The sequence below is a fragment of the Nylanderia fulva genome, unplaced genomic scaffold (genome assembly GCF_048542155.1).
Source record: "Nylanderia fulva isolate GAGA-0341 unplaced genomic scaffold, ASM4854215v1 Scaffold395, whole genome shotgun sequence".
In the NCBI taxonomy this organism is placed as follows: Eukaryota; Metazoa; Arthropoda; class Insecta; order Hymenoptera; family Formicidae; genus Nylanderia; species Nylanderia fulva.
This window is the reverse complement of record NW_028190472.1, coordinates 37,501-65,191: the sequence shown is the minus strand read 5'-3', so window position 1 is coordinate 65,191 and position 27,691 is coordinate 37,501. Positions and strand designations below refer to the sequence as shown.

Sequence of the window (27,691 nt, the reverse complement as noted above, 5' to 3'; positions counted from 1 at the left end):
TGTGAAGCAAAGTTGCTGTCTAAAAGGTTGGAAAACGTCTACGATAATACCGATTCCAAAAATAGAAAAAGCCAGAAAAGCAAGTGAATTTTGGCCTATTAATATGTTACCAGTATTTGAGAAAGTGTTAGAATTAGTAGTTAAAAAGCAAATTGAGACGTATTTGGAAAAAATTATATTATAACAGAGCATCAGTCAGGTTTTAGAAAACAGTATTCCTGTGAAACAGCGATTCAAATAGTCATTGACGAATCAAAATTGTTAATTAGCGAGGCAAAAATGGTGGGGGTAATTTTCATGGATCTCAAGCGAGCATTTGAAACAATAGATAGAGAAAGATTATTAGAAAAATTATATCAATATGAAATTAGAGGAACAGTTTTAGAATGGTTAAGATTGTATTTAAAGAATAGAACACAGCAAGTACGATTTAATAATGAATGGTCCACATTAATGGCCACAAAATTCCATATATTTTGCTTTTTGTTTCTTAAGAAATTAACCAATTGCAGTTGATTTTAAAAAGAATAATCGAACAGGATTAGATTAATTTCTAAGACACAGGAAACAAAAAGAACATTGTAGATTAAGGGGATGCCGGAGCGTTGGCCGAACTCCGACGGGTTAACGCCCTCATTTGAGAGGAACTAAAATTGTCGACAATTACCGACAATTTTAATTCCGCTATTATCGACAGTAATATATATATGTCAAAAAGCCATTTTAGTGTGTTCAACATATTGAAATCAGACAACATAATATATTTTTACTGTCAAATCATCTTGCACACGCATCTAAGCGTGTCAATGACAATAAAACATACATATATAAATGTGTCTCTTTATGACATAGTTGAACACAATTTTAATATTGCTCTTTTATATATTTTGATGATATATGCAGGGCCGTGGAGAGAAAAACCGGGCCCGGGAGAAAAAATTACGGGCCCCCATTTTGTGTAGGTATTATCGAAATAAAAAAAGAATGCAGGGAAAGAAAGATCAACGGGTCGAATCAGTAAATCGAATACGTTATAAACATCTTTAACTAAATGCTTGCAAATTTCTTTCGTTTTTTTTTATTTTATAGATTTGCCAGATATTTGCAAGAACACATTTTTTTGCAAGAAAATAATATAACATATTATGAAATAAAGCTTAGGTTAAATGTTAAATGTTTAGTATAAATGCGCTTTCCGTGCTTTGGCTAAGGCAAAAGCGTTAATTAATATTTTAAAATCTAACTGCCTCGCCAATTCTAATTCTAGGCAAAGAGTGCCTAATCCTGTTACACGCGTTTGTGTAGAACAGGAGCGATAAAAGTTTTTAATCCTGGACAGTATGCTAAAAGAACGCTCACCACTAGCAACAGATACTGGCAGAGTACAAAATATTTGTAAAGCTACACAAATATTTGAAAACAGTGTATCTAGTTTATTAGAAGTAATAGCTTTTAACAAATCAAATGGAGAGAGATCGGCTTCAAAGTTTGCTTTGTAGATGTGTTTTAAATGGATTATTTCATCTATTAATTCTTTAGACACATCAACAGCGTATTTCTTAACAAAATTAGTGGCGTCGACCCGAATGTCCTCTTCATCTAATGTTGTAAATTTCCACAAAAAAGAAAAAGTGTTATTCAAATCATTCATAGCTGTAAATCGATTAGAAATTCCTGCAATAACTGAATCTACAATTACAAAGAAAGTATTTCTTTTAAAATCGGTTTCTTCGTCAGTAGTGGTACTGGTGGAATCTTCATCCTCACTTTCGGAAAATGTCTTAGCTCGTTTATTTTTTCTTTTATTCGCAGACAATATTGACGAAGTACCTTTTAACCCACTTGCGACTAGTTCACATTCGCGTAAAATGGCATCCCATTGATTTCGTATTTGCTGCATATCCGAAAGTAAACTTTCAAGATTTTTAACTTCGACGTCAATTGTAGCATTTCTAGCCTGTAGAACGATGCTTCTTTCATTGATGGCATTTAGAATTTTTGACCAGATAGATGCCATCAAGATACATTCAAATTTACAAATGTATTTTTGAATTCCACTAACATCTCTACGAGTTTCCGCGGTCAAATTGAGTGTCTTCAAGTCTTCTAACGCACTTTGAAGTCCAGGAAGATGATTTGCAAAAGGTTTTACAGCGTCAATTCTGGCGGACCATCGCGTCTCAGATAAGCTGTGAAGTGAAGATCCAATTTTATTTTTTAAAATTTCCCAACGCTGCGGACTGCTGCTGAAAATGATGTAGCATTTTTGAACGACGCCGAAAAACGTGATGGCTTTGGAACAACACTCGGCAGAATCTACTCCACATAGATTCAAACTGTGGCCGGAACAGGGTGAATAAACAGCAAGTGAATTATCTTGAAGAATGTAGCTTTGTGCTCCTTTATATTTACCTTTCATATTACTACCATTATCGTAACCTTGTCCGCGGCATTCAGTCAAAGGAATGTTATGTTTTTTTAAAGTGTCACGTATCAAATCAGCAATAGCCGCACCAGTTTTCTTATTACAATCAACAAACTCTAAAAAACGTTCTTCAATTGTATACTTTTTTTCTTCTGGATTTAAATGAACATAGCGTAAAATAAAAGTAGTTTGTTCAACGTGAGCGGAATCGGGTGTGGCGTCGACAATTAAGGAATAATATTTTGCCTTTTCTCGTTCTTTTAATATGGCCGATACTATATGACGAGCACAGAGATCTATAAATTTGTTTTGTATGTCTGGCGAAAGATAATGGCATTGCAGACGCTGGTGCTGTTGTTGAGACGTCTTCACTTTTTCCAAATGCTCGTGTAATACCGGATCGTAGTGGCTAATCAATTCTAAAATTCCCAAAAAAATTCCGTTGTTTCGCTTTCCAATAAGGTGGCTTTTCCCTTTCAGTGCTAAACCTCTTTCTCCCAGAAACAAAATTGTATCTAAAATACGTGTTAAAATTTCTTGCCATTTTTTAACTTCACCCTTGATTTGTTTACACAACAGCTTGTCAATTGAAGATTCATTTCGGATACTCATTTCCAGTCCACGCCACTTCACATAACACTGAATGTGATCTTTATTATTCTCATGTGGCTGCAGTCTTTCGTATAACTTTTTCCACGCCAGATTTTTTGAATATCCGCCCGGAGAACAAAGATAAGAACGATTCACTGTGTTTGTACTAAATAACCGACACGGAAGACAAAATAAAGCACTCTTACTGCGGCTCCAAACCAACCAATCGCGTTCCATCTTTTCACCATTAGGCAAGTTTTTGAACAGCAGCGATACGGGAAACCGTTCGTTTAACCGATCACGAGGAAAAGCAGAAGGCATTTTTTCATGGCCTCTGCGAATCACTTCATCAACTAGTTGTGGAAGTAAAAAATCAGTTTCTATAGTACCAATGTCATAGTCGTGAAGATGTCTAGTCAAGTGCATTTGAAATGTTGGTTGCTCTTCTGATTCGCGTTCTGTGGATGTGGACTTTTGAATCGTTACAACAAAATTTACATCAGTTTCTACAGACAGATTTTCTTGCACTAGTTGCACTAGATCAGACAAAACAAAAGTAACAATTGTTTCAGCTTGGTTACAATCTGGTTCAGTTGTCGTGGACGAAGAAGTACGCGGAAACGACTGACTATCTCGCCTTTTAGTTGAATCATGACTTTGATTTGCGCTGACATCTAAATTTTCCTTAAGGCGAAAATTAAAATCAGGAAGAGTTGCCTGTCCTCTTTCTGCAATTAAATTTCTCTGTTCGCGATCTATGCGTTCTTTTCGCTTTAGCGAACCAGATTTGTGATGATAGAAATAGGACATTTCTACATTTTATTCACCTAAAAATCAACAATAATAATTTTAACAATAGTAGCATTGCAAAAAAAGAACGAGAATTAAAAGATCCAAAACAAAAATATGAATAAAGGCAAATTTACTTACCTGCATGTCAAGATTCGAGAGAACAAGCACAGAGCACAGACAGGACAGATGCTATGAAGAGACGAACGCAGTGGCAATAAAACACGACGCGACGCGTATAAACAAAAGCGCATCTAAATCTTCGACGTGGCGATAAAACACGACGCGACGCGTAGAAATAAAAGCGCATCTAATTCATCTAAACACGATTTTTCGACGCTTGCTTATAAATACGGAAACTACAGAACTGCCCAGATAGCAAAATATTCTTTAAAAAGCCAACTTTTGCAGGTATTTCATTCCGCTGCTGTGCCTATAACTTATATCTACTTCTATTAATTCTTGCAATTCATTCTTTGGTTTGTTTAAATTATATAAATAATTTTTAGATCTTGTATAACGTAGTACTTTGATTTTATAAAACATTTTCGAAAAATTATTTTTTTATATATCTAGTTACATAAATTTATTTATTCTTAATCTATATTAATTTAGATAAAATTTTTACAAAAAAACAAGAAACTATGTTTTGAAAACAATGAGCATTTAGAAAATTCGGATTGTCGAAAATTTCGGGCCCTTTAAAAAAATCCGGGCCCGGGGGAAATCACCCCGTCACCACCCCCTTCTCGTCAGCCCTGGATATATGCATATTTTCATGTATTTTTCAAAGGAAATATACAATCTACCATATATATATATATATATATATATATATACAAGGTGGTTCAAAAGTCCGGCAACGATCAATTATGTCCAAGAAATAGTGGTCTTATAAATAAAATATAAAAATTGCAGGGTTCAACCCGGGAAAAATTTTTTATATATAATTATATCTAAATAATTATATAATTATACATAATTATATGTGAAATATGTTTATTTTATATATAATTAAATTTATTTATATATAAATTATGAATTCATGTATAATCTCATGTCAAGTTATATATGAAACATTATATATATTTATATATGTGAATACTTATTTATTATATATACAATATATATATATATATATATATATATATTTATATAAGTATATGTATATAAAAAGCTTTTTTATCTAATTATATATAGACATATTTCATATTTAATTTTGCAATTATATGTATAATTTTATATATTTCTATATAATTTTATATTGTTATATATAAAAATTGTTTCTAGGAAAAATAAGATATTTTATGGTGACTTTGACTTTGACGTAGGGGTCAAATTTAGAGGTCATTTCAAGATCAACTTTTATTAAACAAAACCCTCTATTTTTATTAGATATTCTTGTAGCTTATCTCGAGAATTTTCCAAAACACTAATAAAATATTTTTTGATGTACTTATTGAGTTATAAAGATTTGAAGTAAACAATTCTTTTATAAAATTGACAATATCTTGTAAAACATTCAATTTTCATTATACATTTATACTTTTTATGCACGGAATAATAAGACCAATCAATAGGTGCAAAGAAAACACAGTTGCAAAAGACGTATGTAGTTTTCAAGAAGCAACTGCCCAGCAAACATTATAATTGCTATATAACACGTAAATAACGTGCATGTAACATGTAACATACACGTTAGTTGTAATTTCCCACTTATGGATTCTATTATTTATTGTAATTATAGATAGGATAGTGACTTAGCGAAAGATTATCTTTCCTACAATATCGATGCTATCTGGGATGTAATTACAATATATAAATAACATGTCATATTACAAATGTTACATCTATGAGTGAGAAATTACCGTATATGTTACATGTAACATGCACGTTATATAGTATTATATACATGTAACATAGCAGTTATATTTTGTGTTTGCTGGGTGCATTTTCTTTACACCAAATTGGTCTCATTATTATGTGCATAAAAATAAAAAGTATGATAACGTAAAACTGAATATTTTACAAAGATATAATTTTATGTCAAACAATTGCTTCAAATCTTTATAATTCAAAAAGTACTTCATAAAAAAATGTTTTATTATAATGCTTTGGAAAGCTGTCGAGATAAGCTACAAGAATATCTAATAAAAAATAAAGGATTTTAAAAAGTTGACCTATAAATGATCTCAAAATTTGACACCTAGGTAAAAGTCAACACCTTTAGTATTTTTTTCATAAGACCACTATTTTCGGAGATAATTGGCCATTGCCAGATTTTTTAATCACCATGTACATATTATATATATGTTTATGCATGGATATATGCATCTATATACATGTATATATATATGTATATATTTCTTACATATATAAATGCATGCATAAATGCATACATATACATATACAAATACATATACACATACATGTATACACATACGTGTATGGTATAAGCATACGTGTATGGTACGTATATTGATATTGCCTGTAATTTTCTATAAATTACAATGTATGCAGTACGCACAATTCGCTTTTCTTCTCTTATCAATAATTGAGAAAATAGCAAATATATTCAAATAACTAGCTGTATATTTTTATATAATATAACAGAATATTATATAATATACAAAACATTTTTATGCATATATAGAATGAAATGGGCCCCTCCATCGCCCATTCCCGTGAGAACGCAACCATAATATATGTATTTTTTTCGTCTCTCCGATTTTTGCAAATGAGACATTTGTATTAGACACTTTTTTGCAACAATATTTATTAGAATTACACATTTCTAGTATAATGATAAAATTGTATTAGTTAGGAAAAGGTGACAGTTTATTTTCTGCTATTATTTTTAAGAAATGTTGTCTCATACGTTTAACATCAGCAGAATATGTCTCATTACAAGGATTTTCTCCTAAAGCTATAGTTGTAGCAAATGCGGCAGCAAAGATTCCACAACATATACCATCAGGTTGTGTTTGAACGTTTTCAAATATTATATTATTTTTATTTATTTGTGGATAACGGCGATGAATGTAATTTTTTTCTTTAGCCTTCAATGTTTCGTATGTACAGCCAGATAGATTGTCGTACACTCGAAGCTTGGTGCCGTCAAAAGAAATACATCGCCAGTGATTACTGCAATTTTCTCCAATAATTTGTAAGCTTTTGTCGTTACAACTTGCTTCAATTATATGAGGATATAAAATATCTTTTTTTAATAACTAGAACGCACATGCAAATCGTTCTGGGAGAAGATATTTTAGAAACAACTAACAGACGAATAAATCGTCTCTGATATAAAATATCTTTTTTTAATAACCAGAACGCACATGCAAATCGTTCTGGGAGAAGATATTTTAGAAGCAACTAACAGACGAATAAATCGTCTCTGATATAAAATATCTTTTTTTAATAACCAGAACGCACATGCAAATCGTTCTGGGAGAAGATATTTTTAAAGCAACTAGCAAACGAATGGATCATCTTTGGCATGAAATATCTTTTTTGTTACTACTGCAACTTTATAACTATTATTATTACTATTGTACTATTGTAACTACTATTTATTATTACTATAATATTTCTACTACTAACAACTATTTAAAATAAGCAAGAGACTGCTTTATTTTTCAGAAATTGTTACTTTTAGAAAATATGTATATATATATTATGTAAAAAAAATTTATAACAATTGAACCCCATAAATATTGAATAAGAATGAAGGAGGTGTCATTAGAATATCGCAAAAATTTTATAGATAGAGAAAATCTTGCAAATTTTAGAATCATCTTTATTTTTCGAATTATCTCAAGAATACAAAGTTTCACTGTGGATATCACGTTGCAGGACATCCTGCGTATATATACACATACATACATACATTCATATATATATATATATATATATATATATAATTAATTAATGAAAGGCTCGTATAAATTAACAAAATTAAACAAATCATATATAGTAGGCCAACTGAACGAGCAAATAAATAAGGTGTAAAAATTTTTATTAATAGTTAAATAATTAAATTAACATTCCGTTACAGAATCGAAACGTTTCGACTGCACTACAGTCTTTATCAATACATAAAAGTTAAATATTAAAATACAAAGTTAAATGTTAAAAATACAAACATTGTATTTTTAACATTTAACTTTGTATTTTAATATTTAACTTTTATGTATTGATAAAGACTGTAGTGCAGTCGAAACGTTTCGATTCTGTAACGGAATGTTAATTTAATTATTTAACTATTAATAAAAATTTTTACACCTTATTTATATATATACAGGGGGTCCCATAATTCGCGAACCACCGCGAATGGGCAGATAGAGCGTGTTGAACTAAATAGAAAAGTCCTGTATCATTTTGCGATATTTGCAATAATTATTAAGTTATTTATTAAAATATCTAAACGAATAAGCAGGTAGAAAGCATTATTTGATCGAGAGGCGGCGTCATGCAGCAAGCGGCGACCAATGTAGTGGCGCCGAAAAGTAAGATAATACTTTTGATACTAAGCGGCATATAACAAATAAGTCATCCGACATGCACACCGAGTCCGGTCTACCGCTTTCTACCCGCTCATTCGTTTAGATATTTTAGTTAATAACTCAATAATTATTGCGAATATCGCAAAATGATACAGGACTTTTCTATTTAGTTTAACACGTTCTATCTGCCCATTCCCGGTGGTTCGCGAATTATGGGACACTCTGTATATGAATGTATGTATGTATGTATGTATGTGTGTGTATATATACGCAGGATGTCCTGCAACGTGATATCCACAGTGAAACTTTGTATTCTTGAGATCATTCAAAAAATAAAGATGATTTTAAAATTTGCAAGATTTTCTTTATCTATAAATTTTTTGCGATATTCTAATGATACCCTCTTTATTCTTATATATATATATATATATACACACACACACACACACACATATATATGTGTGTGTGTGTGTGTGTATATATACAGGGTATCCCAAAAAGATTGGAACACTGAAAAATCTCGAAAAGTATATGTTTTACAGAAAAAAGTTTTAGACAAAAGTTATAAAAAATCTATTCATTGATCTGATCAGTTTGACCTTGGACAGTGTTACCAAGGTCAGAATAAGGTTACCTTAAATTTCTTAGATGGAATCCTATAGTTTTTATTACATATTCTTGTAGCTTATCTCGAGGGCTTTCCAAAACACTATAATAAAATTATTTTTCATAAAGTGCTCTTTAAGTTATAAAGGTTAGAAGCTAACAATTTTTTGACATAAAATATATCTTTATAAAATATTCCATTTTCGATAATCATACCTACTTTTTTGCACAGTATAATAAAAAATCAATTTATTAAAGAAAACAGATAATTGAATATGTAATATTCAATATGCAGCAGCATACTTTTTTTTATAAGCAACTATGTGTTTTTTTACACCAATTCATTGGTCTCATTATTCCGTGCAAAAAAGATATGATTACCGAAAATGGAATATTTTACAAAGATATTTTATATTTTATGTCAAAAAATTGTTAGCCTTTATAAATCAAAGAGTACTCCATAAAAAATAATTTTATTAGTGTTTTGGAAAACTCTCCAAATAAGCTACAAGAATATGTAATAAAAATTATAGGATTCCATCTAAAAAATTCAAAGTGACCTTATTCTGACCTTGGTAACGCCGTCCAAGGTCAAACTGATAAGATCAATAAATACATTTTTTATAACTTTTGTCTGAAACTTTTTTCTGTAAAACATATACTTTTCGAGATTTTTTAGTGTTCCGATTCTTTTTGGGACACTCTGTGTATATATATATATATATATATATATATAATATATATACACATACCTATTGATTTATTTAGCAATCTGTCTATCTATCAAACTATCTATCATCTATCGATTAACCTATCTATCTATCTATCTATCGATCTATCTGTCTCTTCTCTCTTTTCTACATTGCATTCTTTTATATATGCACACGTATATAATAATTTTTTAAAAATATTATACATTACAAAAGTAAAAATAATTAAATTTATAATCTAAAAATATATAAAAATTTTTTATGAATATAATGATTACAAAGATTTAGTAGATAATTTTTTGTAATAAATAAATTATTTATATGATTTAGTCTTATCTAACTACTGCTCTGTTTTGATAATAATAGCATTATTATGTATTCAATCTCTAAAATACTTTTATATAAATCATTTATTACAAAGAATTATTTACTTTATAATCAATTATAATTATTATAGATAGGCCTGTTTATACACATACACATATATATTGTGTGTAAGTGAGTGTATGTGTATAAACAGGCCTATCTATAATAATTATAATTGATTATAAAGTAAATAATTCTTTGTAATAAATGATTTATATAAAAGTATTTTAGAGATTGAATACATAATAATACTATAATATTATTATCAAAACAGAGCAGTAGTTAGATAAGAATAAATTATATAAATCATTTATTTATTACAAAAAATTATCTACTAAAACTTTGTAATTATTATATTCATAAAAGATTTTTATATATTTTTAGATTATAAATTTAATTATTTTTACTTTTGTAATGTATAATATTTTTAAAAAATTATTATATACGTGTGCATATATAAAAGAATGCAATGTAGAAAAGAGAAAAGAGACAGATAGATCGATAGATAGATAGATAGATAGGTTAATCGATAGATGATAGATAGTTCGATAGATAGACAGATTGCTAAATAAATCAATAGGTATGTGTATATATTATATATATGTATATATATATATATATATATATATGTATGTGTATGTATGCATATATAGAAAATGTATATAAATAAACTAACCTGTACATCCAGCCCTTCTTGAAGGAAACTCTACGTTTCGAAAGGGGCAAATGTTTGGCGTCATATTTTCGTCCCATGGTGTGGACAACACACAAACTCAAGTATACGCTGCTTTTTACGCGTATGAACGTGTATAGCACCGCGCGACGTGAGTGAGGCGTCGCACAGTAGATCATATCAACGTATAATACGCGCGGATTACTGTGGTACATACATACTACTGATACCGCGCGAATACGAAAGATCTGACGCGCATTTTTACGTACATAATAAATCGGAATATTTGATAAAAAATATATATATAAAATATATGATGAAAATATATATATATATATATATGTATGTATGTATATATATATATATATATTAGGTCCTTGAATAAGTTCTCGCTGTTTTTTTTGTTAAAAAAAAACATTTATTTAAAATATAAGGCTTACAATAACTTTACTCAAAGTATTGTCCATCATTAGAGACCACACAGCAATGCCTCCAATTCTTCGTCTTCAAACTTTGTCGGTGCTCCAGAACGTTCTTTATCTTCAAGGTCAAAGTCATTATTTTTAAAGCGCCTAAACCAGTCTCTGCATGTCGTATTCGACAGAGCATTGTCACCATATGTTTCAACAAGAATTCTGTGTGCTTCAGCTGCAGATTTCTTTTGAATAAAGCAGTGCAATAAAATTCCCCGCAAAAACACTTTATTTGGCACAAAAGTAGACATTTTCGCAATAGGTAATTAAACACGTGGTTGACACTGTGGTAAACTATATCTACTAGAATTTGAGGTTACATATAGTACTACTTAGCTGATGCGTTTCCGTACGAAATTCCATGCACAGAGTGCCGCTACGCCATCTTTTAAGAAACAGCGAGAACTTATTCAAGGACCTTATATATACAATATATATTATATATATGTATATATATATGCATGGATCGAGTCTTTCCAGGACTCGTTTTAATTGACTGATTTTTCGGCATACATAGGTCTACATTTACACGTTTGTCACTATAATACAGGTATTTTTGAATGTATAATGTGATAAGTTTTGTATAAGCAAAAATATTTTTCCAGGACATTATGTAAGATACGAAAATAACATTTCCAGGACATATATCATAAAAAGATTAAATACATTTTAAATGAACTTTATATTGGTGAATTTATCAAAAGCTAGTTTTAATTATAAATAATAATAAAGGACATTAAGGGAATCCTAAACGGTTGGCCGAACTCCGACAGATGCTTTGAGAAGTCTTTTGTTTTTTCTTTTTTATCGACAAAATATGAGGTTAGATAAACTATAAATCTATTTATTGGTTATTCGGTACAGAATAAGAATTCATAATTTTGTAATCAAGAAATATGAGATTATACAGATTGATAAATCTTTTTCCTGTACAAATTAAAGTATTAATATTAGTAAAGGGCAAAGCGTTCTAATTTTAGGTAGAAAATAATCCGTATAGCAAATAAATAGATTTATAGTTTATCTAATCGCATATTTTGTCGATAAAAAAGAAAAAAACAAAAGACTTCTCAAAGCATCCATCGAAGTTTGACCAACCGTTTAGGATAATTGTCAATTTCTATAAATTAATCGTGACAGTTCCTGAAATGACCATACGTAAATTAAAATTCAGTCATTATTTTACAGTGTGCACTGATAATAAATAAGAGTTCAACATAAACTCAAGCAGTTTATGTTGAACTCTTACTCAGTGCATACTGTAAAATGATGACTGAATTTTAATTTGAGCTATCACGATTAATTTACAGAAATTAACAATCACATATAATATCATGTGAAAAGGTTAACCTAACTTGACATTAAATATCAGCCTGAAGAGGACCTAATTCAGGGACGAAACGTAGCTGTAAAAATAAAATAAAATAATTTTACTATTATTAGCCAATTGGTCGTTTAAAAAATATCACCCTTGAGTTTAATTTCATTGGCATCCAACTTATTCAATTTCATTTATATTTGTTTTGAATTTTTTGTATTGACAGTTGCTGAAGATGGTTCGATAATGGGATCTAAACATATGAATCATATATATACATATATATATATACGAGGTGTGTTCAAAAAGTATCGCGAATTTTGTGTTTTTTCAAAAATTATTTATTTATTCATGAATATCTATTTTGTCCCCTTCAAAGTAATCCCCACCAGATATTATACACTTGTGCCAACGTTTTTTCCAATCCTCGAAGCACTTCAAAAAATCATTTTTTGTGATCTTGTTCAGCTCCTCCTTCGATGCCGTCTTTATCTCCTCAATCGTAGCGTAGCGTCGTCCTTTCATGGGCCTCTTCAGTTTCGGGAACAAGAAAAAGTCACAGGGGGCCAGATCTGGGGAATACGGTGGCTGCGGCATTATTAGTGTGTTGTTTTTGGCCAAAAATTTGCGCACAAGCAACGATGTGTAAGCAGGGGCGTTATCATGGTGCAAAAGCCAATTTTTGTTCTTCCACAAAAATCGAATGGCACGAGCCAATCGATATGTTTAGGTCCTCAGCAACTTCTCTAACGGTGATTCGACGATTGACCAATACTATTTTCTTCACTTCATCAATGTTTTCGTCTGTTGTTGACGTGCTCGGGCGTCCGGCACGCTCTTCGTCGTTCACATCTTCTCGGCCCTCGGAAAACATTTTGTACCACCGATAAACGTTGCTTCGGTCCAAGGTAGCTTCACCATATGCCACAGTCAACATTCGGAATGCGTCCGCGCACTTAATTTTGTTTTTCACACAAAATTTGATACAGATTCTTTGATCCATTTTTTGGAATAGGCAAAAATCGAAGACGAGCCAAAACACGTGCAAGCAAAGCAGCTGTCAAAAATTAACTGAACATTCAAAATGGCCGTACTTGTCGGCATAAATGAGAAACATGAGTACTAACATAACGCCACAAAAAAATCGAAAATCGAATATACGTAACCCGCGGAAATTCAAAATTCGCGATACTTTTTGAACACACCTCGTATATAATAGAATACTAACTGTTTAAAATTTGCACACGCATTACTACGCTCGGCTTTTAATCTGTCTATCTCTATACGCATTTAAATAAAAAAACAAGACATTGTGACATTGTTCCAAAAAGTTGTAATACCGACTTAAAAGAAACTAAAATTTTTGTCTTAATTGGTAAAATTTTAATTTTCATCTCTAATTTTAATCTTTAATGCGTAGTCTGATATAGGATTAAGACCGGGTAAAGAACCTCAAGGAGAGAGAAGCGACAATGATCATGTAACCAACTATTCGTGATTGGCTGGCATATGTGCTATTTCGGCATTGCGACGCAACCATAGGATGTCAAATGTGTAATGTGTATTTACTTTCTATTTCGTAAAAAATTTGTAATATGTTTTATGATTATTATAATCAACGATCACTAACTACCCACGTTTAACACCTTTCAGTATTTGCATTGGCGTCGCAATGTCGAAGTAGCACATATTATGCCAGACAATCACGATGATCAGTTGTAGCTCCTCTTTTTTTGAGGTTTCTTACTGGTCTTAATCCTATATCAGATAACGCATTGAAGATTGAGATTAGAGATTGAAGATTGAAATTTTAACAATCAAGACAAAAATTTTAGTTTCTTTCGTTTTTATTAGTTAAATTCTAATTTGTAATCGCCAATATTTAATATATACAGATTAGAATAACATGATCTACAAGATAAAACAAAACATATATATATAATAATTTGATTTATTAATGTAGAAAAATAACTCTTTTTAGAATATTTATTACAAAAAGGTTAAAATATTTACTGGTTTTACATTCATTCTTAAATCATATCTAAATGCATAAACGAATTAAAATACATGTTAACTAACGATAACATCACATCAATACGATAATTTCCTTTACAGCTATATAATTGCAATACAATATACTTTACAAATTTATTGAAATTTTGACCTAACTGGCCAGTACAATTTAATTAGAAACTACGTTTCAACCCTTAAGTACGGGTCCTTTTCAAGTGTAACTTTCAAGATGTTGATTCGACAGCAGTAAAATTACTAATAAGTACTCATGATACGAATGATAACTCAGTAATTTTACTGCTATCAAATCAACATCTTGAAAGTTACACTTGAAAAGGACCCGTACCTAAGGGTCGAAACGTAGTGTTTCTAATTAAATTGTACTGGCCAGTTAGGTCGAAATTTCAATAAATTTGTATGGTTTTACTCATCACTGGCGACTTCATTAATTTTAACAATATACTTTGTATATAATATATTTACATTATGGCAAAATATAATATTGAGGGGTTATTATTAGTTTATGTATACTAGGATCATTTACCAATCATTTAATAGGATTAAACTATTAAACCAATCATTTAATGGGATTAAACTATTAAACCAATCATTTAATGAGATTAAACTATTAAACCAATCATTTAATGAGATTAAACTATTAAAGCAGTTTACTAGAAGTTAACTAGAAGTTTATTAAATCAAATAACAAACTCGTAGATTCATAACACTTTTATATCATAATACATAAAAACTAGAAGCGCAGTAACTTTTAAACAAAAATATTTACAATATGAAAACAAAATAAATTATATGTGGGCTGCTGGTTTTGTTAAAATTATATGTAATATATCAAGTTTAACATGTCTTATCAATTTTTCAGAATTTACTTTTTAATGTATTAAATAGAAGTATGAATTGTTACATAGCAATCATGAGTTGTCACACATTGTTACACTATATACGAATTGTTATGTGATATTAATGAATATTATACATTAGATTCAGTAACTATAAACTTATATTATATTATGTTTAATACAATTTTAGGGAAACCATTAGAGAACACATTTTATTTTAATATAAAAAATAGTTTCATCAAGTCAGTCATAAAATACAAGCTCTTAAACATTACAAAAGAAATATAAAGAATTTCTACATTCTTGAGAACACTTTTAATAATGCAACTTAAACATAAGAATACTTGAAGCACAATAATTTTTAAACATAAAAATGATAAAATTAATTAAATGTGCTGGATTAATTATCTGTATTGGTTTTGCATGAATATCTAATATATCAAGTTCATAATTCCACAGAATTTACTCTTCTGATTAATATATTTAATAGAAATATGTATGAAATGTTATATAGTAATCATTGTTACATATAGTTATGTTATGTATAAATTTGTTATAAATATTAGACATTAATATAAACTTGATATAATTTTAAAGAAACCATCAGTATGCGCACTGATGGTTTCCATAAAATTATATCAAGTTTATATTAATGTCTAAAATTTATGAATATTATATAACAAATTCATACATAATGTAACAATGATTATTATGTAACATTTAATACATATTTCTCTTGACAGTTAACACACATACATATACTTTTCCTTTTAACATAAAAAATAGTTTTATTAAATCAATTGTTAAATGCAAGTTTTTGATTAATACTAGAGTAACATAATGAAATCGCAAATTCATAGTAGCACTACTAATACAGATATGACATATCATAAAAGCTTCATATCATAAAAAACATAATCATAAATATAAAAAACTTAAAGCATAATAACTTTTAAACAAAAATGTTTACAATATAATAATGAAATAAATTGTATGCGTGCTGCTGGTTTTGCTGAAATTATATCTAATATATAATGTTCATAATTTATTAGAATTCACTTTTAAAATTGATGCATTCAGAAGTATGAATTATTAGATAGCAATGTAATGAGTTGTCACACTATACATATATATAAATTGTTACGCGTAATATTATTAAGTATTATATATAAGATAATTATAAACCTGATACATTTCAACTTAAAAGAAATAATTTTATCAAGTCAATCATGAAATGCAAGACTTTGAAAATTATTAACATAATAAAACAAATTTCTACATTCATAAGAATACTTTTAATAATACGATAATACGATAGAAATAAAGATACTGGAAGCAGTAATTTTTAAACAGGAAAATAATAAAATTATGTGCTGTTGGATTTGCACAAATTATATTCAATATATCAGATTCATAGATCTACAGAATTAATTTTTCAGATTGACGCGACGATTTAATAGAAATATATGCGAAGTGTCACATAGCAATAATGTGTTGTCATATATTGTTATATTATGTATGAATTGATAAGTAATGTTCATAAAATAAATTTTAGAGATATTAAATTCATAGTGTGCATAATACACATTTTATGTTAACATAAAAGAAATAATTAAGTGAAAGTTTTTGAAGAATATTAGAGTAACTAAATGAAATCGTACATTTATGGGAGCGCGGCAACATATGGTTAAATCTATTGCATTGTTTCATCCATTGATTAATGCAGTAGTCTATTGCTTTTTTGCTGATTATTTATCCATGTTTTTATAACTGATGCAGATCGATTTTGTAAACAAGGAGTTTTTGCAATAACTTCTTGTATCGCTTTTATAGACGGCAACTTTTTGGTTTTTATATAATCACCAAAGTTTTTAATGACTATTTGTTTTTCTTCATTCGTCCATCGAATGCGTTTAGTACGACCATAAGGTGGAGCTATAAAACAATTAGTAGTTACATTAATTAATATCATTATTGCTATATACATGTACCGTAACATTATCTACATATTGCTAACTCTATATGAAAATTAATTTACGTACTATTCCGTTTCTTCGCACTTCCATGCGTGTTTTTTCCTGATTTGCTATTATTGGAGATACTATATTCCATCTCCATTTCAGAGGATGAATTTATATTTATACGACCATATGGTAAAGCTATATAACAATTAGTAGTTGCATTAATTAATATCATTATTGCTACATATATGTACAGTAATATTATCTAGATATTGCTGTATATGAAAATAAATGTACGTACTATTACGTTTCTTCGCACTTCCATGAGTGTTTTTTCTTGATTTGCTATTAATGGATATACTGTATTCCTTATCCATTTCAGAGAATGAATTAATATTAGTCTCTATTGAAATGTTACCGTTTTCGTGACTACTATCGGATTCGTTATCTTCATCGTTATCGACGCCTTGTGCTTTTTCTAATACTTGTGACATCCGTACAATATCTCTGCTTACAATGAGTTGCCTATAGATTTCTTTATGTATTGCCATGGCATGACCCATATGTTTTGCTAAATCAGAAACATCATTTTCTGATAAATCTAAAGCTACACTTATCGTAGCAACGTGTTTTCTGAGACCCGTTCCACGTAAGGTCCATGGTCGTTTAGCACCACATAGCGTGGAAAATTGTCTCATTAATTCGCAAGCATTTAAATACTTAAAACAACTTTTATTATATCCCGGAATTCCAAATAAATACGGATTTGTAGAAGGAACACGAGCATTTTCTCGATATTTTAAAATCAATTCAATACATTTAAATAATTGAGCTGATAGTAATACAGGAACAGTACGCATTAATTTTCCACGTATAGTAAATCTCACATATTTTCTTGCAATTTCTCGTGCTGCACCTGACAGAGATTGAAATAAGTCTTTATCTGTGCTTTCTGAAATCTGTACGTAATTCTCAAAATCTTTAATAAGAAGGTGTTCTATTTCGCCCGCTCTACGACGATTAAATAATTGCACTGACGTTAGAGTTACTTTTGCTAATTCCAACCAACTAGTATAACAAAATGCTTCCTTTAAAAACTCGCACAGTACTTTACGTTTTTCATCAAGATAATCGCGAAGTTTTATAATATCGTCCATTGAAGGTAGTTCCGTTTTTTACATCTTCTATTTTCTTCCTGCGCTTCCAAAGCAGCTTTATTAACACTAGTTGGAAAATCATCAACGAGAAGAGCAAGGAATTCTTCAGTATCTTTTTTCGTTTCATAATCTTTCTTCTTTATACTTTGAGTAATTAAAAGATTTCCTACTTTTTTAAGTAAAGTTCCCATTAGTTGTGGTGTTGTTGTCACTTTGTATGTATTTGTGCTATCGTCAAATGCAGACATCCTATTAACTGCTTTGATACAATCTTCATAAAATGTTGGCTGAAAAATTGACTTCATGTCTGTAACTTGAGCATTTAAGTCTCTCATTACTTTTAAGAAACGACCAAGATATCTAAGATGTGAACGAATTAACTTATGCTGATATTGTTTGCGATATTTACGGCATAATCTGTTACCAAACATAATAATTAACTCGTCATATCGAATCAAACGTGTTATTTCATCCTCTCTGAGTGCAGGAAAAACTACTTTTCGCAATGTTTCTTCTGCAATTGGATTAATGCGTCCAATAACCGCTCTGCCCATAACTAACACTGATCTAGTTTGTTTACTACCGTAGCTTGTACATTGTTTGAAATGGCGTCTGAGACTTGTTTTCACAAAAAACCCCTTGCATTTTGCACAAGCCGTATAATCTTTTGCGCTTTTCTGCTTATCTTTTCGAGGGCGCCTGCATACAAGAAGTTTTCCTTCATTAATATTACTATTAGTGTTATAAATAAAATTGCCATTTCTTCTTATTGTTTCAATTATTTTTTTTCTTTCCAAATTATTTGGACAAAGATCAATGAACTTTTTAACTTCAGGTTTATTACGATGTACTGTAGCAAGATGTCGAGCAATCTTTGATTGCATTTTTCGGCAATAAAAACAGCAGTTTTTCTTATTGCCACCTTTAGATCCTTCAGATGGATCAATATTAAGATTAGTGTCATCAGGACAAATTACATTGCTGTTATTAATCTGTATAGATACTTCAAAACCCGAATTGTTTGAATCTTTATTTGATCCACTTAATTGCTTTCTATTATTAGTTGTATCAGGAAAGTCATTATTAGATTCTGTTTCTATCAAAATAGAACTGTGTTCAGAAGGACAATATTCTGAATCCGAATTTTCTTTATGTGTCGTGGAATCAAAACATTTCAGACCTAATAAAAGAGAACATACATTAAATATTAGAATACATAATTGGTATAAAAAGTGTGTATTGGATAGATTAATATTAATTTAGCTTTATATATTATATATATATATATATATATTATATATACATTTATATATATATATATATTAGGTATTTATATATTTTATTATACTTATCTAGTAAATTATAGTAAATTATTACTTTCTTATTACGTTAAGCATTATATATGTATCCGAGTAAAAAAATACTAATTTTCAAATTTTGAATGCAAAACTTACAAACAAATAATAAGTCATGGATTAATGCTTTCAAAGTTTTAACGAAAAAATAAATGATAATAAGACTTACTGTTATTGTCCTGACAATTATTGTAGTCCTTTTCTAATAACTCATTATTGAGACTTTTAGTCGGGTTGTCAATAATGTACTCAGTATTATTATATGTTCTTTCAATACTGTCTGTGAACGTTGAATGCAAAACTTCTTAAACACAAATAAGAAGTTATGAGTTAATGCTTTCAAAATTTTAACGAAAAAGTAAATATGATAATAAGACTTACTGTTATTATCATCCTGACACTCATTGTAGTCCTTTTCTAATAACTCATTATTCAGACTTCTACTCGAGTTATCAAAAATGTACTCAGTATTATTATGATCTGTTCTTTCAATACTATCTGTAAAATTATACAAAAATATTTAATGATATAAATATAAATTCTACTTTTAACTAAAATTCGATTAAATTCTCCATTGTTTTATGAAAAAGTTTTATAAGAATTTCTACGCATACAATACTTTACTAACATTAAGTCTTTAAAACGTATATTTAATAAAACAAAATAAATAATATTTACTTGAGTCAAAAACTATATTTCTTAATGCATACCATCAATAGAAATATTGCTAACATTCTCTTCCACAAAATGCATAAAATTTTCATTGCTGTCACGTATACAACTCAGCGGTGAGGAAATCGGTATATTTTCCTTGTTCTTTGATGTATTTTCATCATAGTCATTACAGATCGGAATAATATTAGTGTTACTAATGGATGATTGAGAAGAAGGAAGGTGAAGTTGTTCATCACTATACACATAAAAAATATAAAATTTCTTTTTAGTAACATTAACAAAAAATAATTGCGCTCAATATGATTAAAAGTAATAAAATAATAAAATATTGAAATAATAAAAACGTTACAATACTAAAAGTTTGAATATGCGAAAAAATTCATATATTTGATATATTTCATTATTTTGTCATTTTCCAACATGAACTTCTATAACAATTATCCAATATTTTACAATTACTCATATTTAATAAGTGAATATTAGAGACATAAATGGAAAATTTATAATTTCTAATTTACTAACAACATAATCAATAATACTTGATGAAAGAATTAATTGTTAAAGAAAGTAATTTAATCACATATATGTATGTAAATGATTGATTAATAAACAATTAACGAAAATATAAAAAACACAAAAAGCTTTACTAAAAAAAAAAAAATAAAATAAAAATTTTTAAAGTATTAATCTTTTATAAATTATGAATTCCTCATAATTTCCAATGAAATATGATAAAGATATATATATAAAATATATAAATATACTAAAAGTAAAATAAAGTTAGGTTAGGTTCTATTTCATATCCCTCAGGGGCACTACAGACTCATCCCTGTAGTGTACGGGTGTCGCAATCCCGAGGTACCCGAGCTGGAGTGTGTGGTGACGGATGAACGAGGTGCGATGGGCGTGCAGGCCCTAAAAAGGACTTGTCCACTGCACTAGGTGAAGGAAAACACCGAAGATAACACCCGGGGGGGAGGCCCCGTTAGCTGAGTAAGGCAACCTCCTAAGGGGAAGGAAAACCCCCGACAGAAAAAACCAATTTCTTCTTTTTCAGACATGGATAGTTCCAAAGAAGAAGCGATCGTCCTGGGATCGGATACCAGGAATCGGCGTGGGGGGGGGTGTAGGCCTGGCTCCCTCCATGTCGTCAACAGACGACAGGTCGTCTGCAGCTTTGCCGGCTGGGGCTGCAGACAAGACAGCGACAGTGCCGAGGAGTGATAGGGACACGGTGCGTGATCGGTTACGCGGCCTAGCTCATAGCTGGGATACTCGTGATCGAAGTGTTGATCCGAAGGAACTTGCTGCGCGTATTCGCCGAGTCCTTCTGGATAAAGTGGTTCGGAGCTATCAGGCCCATCATGAATATAAGGACCTCGCGAAATGCATGGACGTCTTTTTTCGGGAGTGTTCGCGACGTGAAACGGAGTTCTGTGCCAAACACGTTTGTGTACAGTTCTTCGAACCAGTTATTGCGGTTAGTACTGCAGACTCATTGACTGGAGGAACAGTAGATGGGGAGAGTGACTGTTCTCAGCCTCTTCCCTCACCGGAAAAAGTGCGGGGTGATAGTGATGATGAGGGGATGGAAGCTGCTGATCCGTCTTTCGTCACGCTACCCTCGTCAAGCTCCCCAGAGACCAGTGGGCAGGACGAGACAGGGATGTTTCTTGGGCTCCCGAGGACAAGAGGGTCTTGACAGGGAGGAAACAATACCCGCGCAAGAAAACTACAGGTAAGTCCTTTACAGGTAAAAGAGGTCGCCCCATTACAACTGGGGATTATGCTGGTTTAGCGGCTGAAAAGGAGCGTCTTAATGCTGCCATAAAAGAGTCGCTCAAATTAGAGTATGCGAAAAGAGTTCTAGACCCTTCTTTTGGTCCAACTCTGACTGCTGTTGGTCCGATGAATATTCCTTCGGACACAGCATTTATGGAGGAACTGAAGGGGATTACCACCGTGGAGCTCCGTAGGCTGGGAGAGAGGTTTGTGACCCAAGTCGAGAGGGTGGCCGGACTCCCTGGCCTTGGCGAGGTCATGGCTGAGGAGCTCCGGATCTCCTCAAGGAAACTTGGAGGAGTCATTAGTGAGGCTGTTTCTCGAACAACTGCGGAGGCTGATCCAAGGATGGATTCATTAAGAAGTGAAAACCAGGGTCTGAGAGTTCGTGTTACAGCCCTGGAGCGGGAGGTCGATAGATTGACGGAGAAAATAGGTTTTCTTCATTCGGCAATCCCTCAGATTGAAGGGTTTTATCTTGAAGATAAGGGAGCTAAAAAGAGACCTCGCCCACCCTCTTTGGAGGGATCACCGCCTGTCTCGGCTGCGGTGGCGAGTCCTTTGGTCGAGGACCGACCAATTATGCTTTCCGATTTGTCGTCCCTTCTGGACCGTCGCTTAAGTGACTTGAGGGACGACATATCGATTTCAGTGATGACCTCAATTAGGTCGGAACTTGCGGGGCGGGCTGGGACTGCTCCTCTTTTGGGGGGAGTGGTTGCTATGCGTGCGCCTGCAGCGAGTCGAGGTGGAAGCGCAATTGTGCAGACGGGTGACCCCCTGCCTGGGGGCTCCGCTGCCTCCGTTAACCTGGAGGTTTCGGCGGATGCCTCTGTCCGTGGGGTCACCACGAGGATTAGGCGTAGTAGGCGTAGGAGGAGGTCGGGTGCAGGGGTTAAAGATCTTCCCACGGATACCCCGTCTCTGAAGGAGAAAAAAGGGACTCGTAAGTCCCTCTCCCTAAAAGGAAAGAAGGAGACCCGTATTTCTCGCCCCTCTTCCTCGTCGGTGATATCGCTGACGATTGGGGAGGGAGAGATGGAAAAAGGGAGGACTTATGCCTCGGTTCTGTCCGAGGCTAAGTCAAAAATAGATATTAAGGAGCTGGAGATTAGCTCCATGCGTTTACGAAGGGGTGTAACGGGTAGTATACTACTGACAGTCCCGGGAAAGGACTCAGCATCGAGAGCAAACGTACTCACGTCCAAGTTGAGAGATGTGTTTCCATCTGGGTGCGTTAGAGTCGGTCGCCCTTCCCGAATGGAGGATGTTCGGCTGAGGGGCTCTATGTACTCGGTGAAGAGGCAGAAAATCCTTGAAGAGGTCGCTCTATTTGGGGGCTGTAGTGTGGAGGACATTAGGGCTGGAGGAATTTGTCTGTTCCCCAATTCGTTCGAGGGTACGATTTGGATCCGCTGCCCTGCTATTGTGGCGCGGAAATTGGTGATGGCAAGGAGGTTATCTATCGAGGGGGGGTGGACGACGCTGGAGGTTATCCATCTGGCTCGTCGTCCACTCCAATGTTTTCGGTGTCACGAGTTTGGTCACTCGGCCAATGCTTGTGGCGCAGGTGTAGACCGCAGTAACAACTGCTACAGGTGTGGTGGCTCGGGGCATAAGGCGGCCAATTGCGTGGCGCCGCCCCGATGTCATTCGTGTGCGTCCAGGGGGAAACCCTCTGGACATCGCTGTGGGTCGACAGTTTGCGCTCGCGTGCGCGTGCCTCCTAAGAGGTGTCGGGAGAGCGCGCCTGCTGCTGAGCGCGTTCAGGCTCCGGGGCGCCCCGATGGGGGGCCTGCGAGCCCGGAGTGGACGAGGGTAGACTGTGGCCGGGGGCGGGGGAAGTCGCGGAGAGGCGGCTCCCCCGTGCCTGGCTGCAGTTCTGCCCCCGATGTTTAGTGTCGGTTTTGTCCTTTGTTGTCGTAGTGTGTAGCGGTGGGTGCGGGGAGTTCTGGGGAGGTTGCCGAGAGGTGACTCCGTGGTCTCCCTGCCCCGCCAAGTTTATGTTGTAGGTTGCGGCGATGGGTGATGGAGCGCCGGGGAGGTTGCCGAGAGGTGACTCCGCGGCCTCTTCACCCACGCCAAGTTTATGTTGTTCATAGTTATTGTCCTTTGTCATAGGTGGGAGTAACAACCCTCCCACCTTTATTGTGGTTGGCCATAGGGTCTTGTTGTGGGCTCCCTTGGGGGCTGGGCCTGTGGCCCTTACTATGTATTAATGTGGTTTGTGTACATGTTTCGTGCACGTTATGTACTATAATCGTCCTGTGACGTTTCGTGTGTGGGTGGGTGACTGCGGTCACCTCACTTACCGGGTTGGCAGAGAGAGGGGTGGGGGCCCCGCTCTCATTGCACGTCGACCCTGGGAAGTCCTGGGGGGAGCTAGTAGCCCGGCTCCCCTCGATGCCCTTTCGGGGCAAGGGATGTCCTCTCCGGGGGGATACCTGTAGTATCCTCTCGGGGGATGTGTCCTTCCTAAAGGACGCCGGTCGGGTGTCCACCGTGAAGTTATGCTAACGCGGTTCCGCGGTGGACAATACCCATACGACCAGGGGCTTCAGTCAGGTTTTAGGTCGGTCCCCCGCCCGATAGTCCCTCGGGATACTACGGGCGGGAATCCACCACAAAGCCTCCTGACCCTCCCTCAGGGGTCAGGACGGCGAAGTTTGGTTTAGGCAAATTTCCTGACTATAAAAAAAAAAAAAAAAGGTTCTATTTCATAGAAGAACAAATTAAACGAATACTTAATAAATATAAACAAATATTACCTATCACATATTAATTTTTTATCACGAACTTGGCGTCTTTTAAGTAATCGTAATTCTCTATTATTTACATTAACAGACTGTTTGTTCGCCACTTGTTCGACATTTTGAAGTGGTTTTGTCATTAATTGTGTTGACGAAAGTAAATCAGCTAAAACAATTTCTATTATTATTATCATATACACCATGTTTATGTACATAAAACTGCAAGATGCGAATTTAATATGTATACATGCACGTTAGAAGAAGCAAGCAATATATAAACAATACACTCTTAATAAATCAAATCAATAAAAGTAAAGATATTGAATAGGAAAAGCTTTCCAAAAATTATTTATATTCAGATATGTTAAATATATTATAGGCATTTAGATATTTCTAGAAATTTATAAATTTATACTAAGAAAAATTATAGTAACATATTAAAGTAAAATTGTGACTAAATTATCTCAAATATAAATTATTATTATAAAAATGTGAAAAACATTTAAAGTGAAGATACAATTTTTCAATTCATTCACCATAACGTTAGATTAAATTTTCAAACAAATGCAGATTTTCACTAGATGTTAAGATATTATTTTTACACTAATAATTAACAATCTTTAAATGTTTCATGCAAACAAAATGTTTGTTGTAATCTAAATTAACACAAACCCAATGAGAAATGATTAGTCGAATCGTCATCGATTCGACATCGATTCGACGAATTTGACATAAATTCGACAACGAATCGACATCGATTTGACCATTATTTCCCACTGGGAAGTTACGTTAATAAATTGCAAAATTTATTCTTTTTGTTTCCGTTATGTTAATTATCAAAAAATACATTAGATATAACTTTAGATATAACCTCAAATATTGTCTTAACTTTTACCAAACAAATTCATTCAACTATATTTGCATATTATTTTCATTTATAATTTTAATATATATTTAATAAATATATATATATATATAATACATATTATAATATTTATAATATAAGGATAAATATAGTAATAGGAATAATAATTCAAAATTGATAAAAATTTCATTTTTCTACAAATCCAAATTCAATCAAAAAAGTAAAAAGTTGCAAACAACAAGGAGATATAAACACTCTTCCAAAAAAGATAATTTAGATATATTAACTCAATTGTTGCGACAACATCCATATTTTACCATTATTCACAGGTATAATTATCTCTCATGAGAGATGTACATCAATGTATTTATCCCTGGGTCATTTTTCGCAAAAATGTAGCTACAAATTTTCCATAATTTGTGGACGGTTGTTGTTCCATCTCGTTTAAATATTAAGTTCATATAAAAATGTAAAATATGTTAAATTATTAAAAATAATGCATATTATATAATATTAATCTTATCAAACTTAATATATATAACAGTATAAATATAATATCAAATCAGTAATTTATCACATATATACACTACGAAAAAAAACAATGTAGTATCATTACAGTGCGTACAATATTACTTCTAATATTGTGTACACTGTGATAATACTACATGCGCTATAAAAAAACCAACAATGTATTATTACAGTGCATACAATATATTACAAGTAAAATTATAGTAATATTACAAGTAATATTGTACGTGCTGTAATATTACATTGTTTCTTTAAGGTATGTGTATATCATAAATGACTGATATGATATTAATTATGTACTACTATATTAATTGTAATATAACACAATTACAATACATATATCAAAAGATTCATTATATATAATAATCAATAATTAATAAAGATAAGTAATTCTTAATTATTTTGAATGTAGCATTATAATCTAATTAAAGTAATTTTCTTTAATTTGATTAATTTTTTGAGAGTACACACACTTTTAAGGTAAAAAGTCGTGAACTTATTTTGAAGATAAGAAGCTTATTGTATATCCATTGCATTGCAATGTTAAACACTATAAGTTATGAATCTGATTAACTAATATAAATTGCTTTTATTATATACTAACCTTCAACTGTCAATTCATTTAATGAACTTTTAATATTGCTTGCTTCATCATTTTTGTATTCCTTCATAATATCCGTAAGTAAGATATAAGGCATGTTCCGCATGACATTATTCCATTTATCTAAATAAATCAATACAATTACATTTTATTTTCATAAAAAAGTAAGAAGTTATTCCTTTCTTAAATATTAAGCAAAAGATAAAAAATTTTAAACTTTATATGTAGAAAATTATTTATATATGTATAAACAGTAGTACTAATTAACAAAGAATTGATTTGCATTAATGTATGCTTATGAATGCAATTAACCGAATAAAACTATGATTGCTTCCTTCAAATTATAAACACTATTGTTGTATTTTATGACACTAAAAGGCAAATTTTATAATTTTTAACAAAATCTATATATTCAAATTCTTTATCAATTATAATAAAATTCACAATTATTGCGCACAAAGAACAAGCAACATTTGTGCTTAAATAACAATCTTGTTCTCTAGTCATCAATTTACTAAATATAATACTATTTTTGATATTGGAATTATAATGATATGAACAATGAAATAAAATATTTAAGCAAACAGTTTTAATATTGACATAGAATGGCAAATAAGAAAAATGATTGAAATAGAAGTTAATTATAAACTATTATGTCAAAAATATTAAAAAAATAGAATATACCTGATAT

At 31.9% G+C, this 27,691-nt stretch overlaps 1 protein-coding gene and 1 long non-coding RNA gene across 2 annotated transcripts in view; both read right to left on the bottom strand.

The window, feature by feature from the left end:
• Nucleotides 1-18,357: 18,357 nt before the first annotated feature.
• LOC114931007 (uncharacterized) lies at nt 18,358-25,209 on the bottom strand. The gene is made up of 5 exons (XM_085485810.1): nt 25,025-25,209; nt 20,510-20,709; nt 20,181-20,297; nt 19,969-20,103; nt 18,358-19,624 (listed from the first exon to the last, which is right to left on the bottom strand). The coding sequence occupies exons 1-5, from the start codon at nt 25,207-25,209 to the stop codon at nt 18,429-18,431; spliced, it is 1,833 nt and encodes a 610-aa protein (XP_085341936.1). The 3' UTR covers nt 18,358-18,428.
• A 965-nt stretch (nt 25,210-26,174) lies between these two features.
• The window catches only part of LOC114931004 (uncharacterized), a 1,838-nt gene continuing 321 nt past the window's right edge, over nt 26,175-27,691 (bottom strand). The window contains exons 2-4 of the long non-coding RNA XR_003819587.2: nt 27,685-27,691; nt 27,004-27,123; nt 26,175-26,310 (exon numbers count right to left, since the gene is read on the bottom strand). The exon at nt 27,685-27,691 is cut by the window's right edge and continues 166 nt beyond it. This is a non-coding gene — a long non-coding RNA (uncharacterized LOC114931004). The remainder of the gene's footprint in view (nt 26,311-27,003; nt 27,124-27,684) is intronic.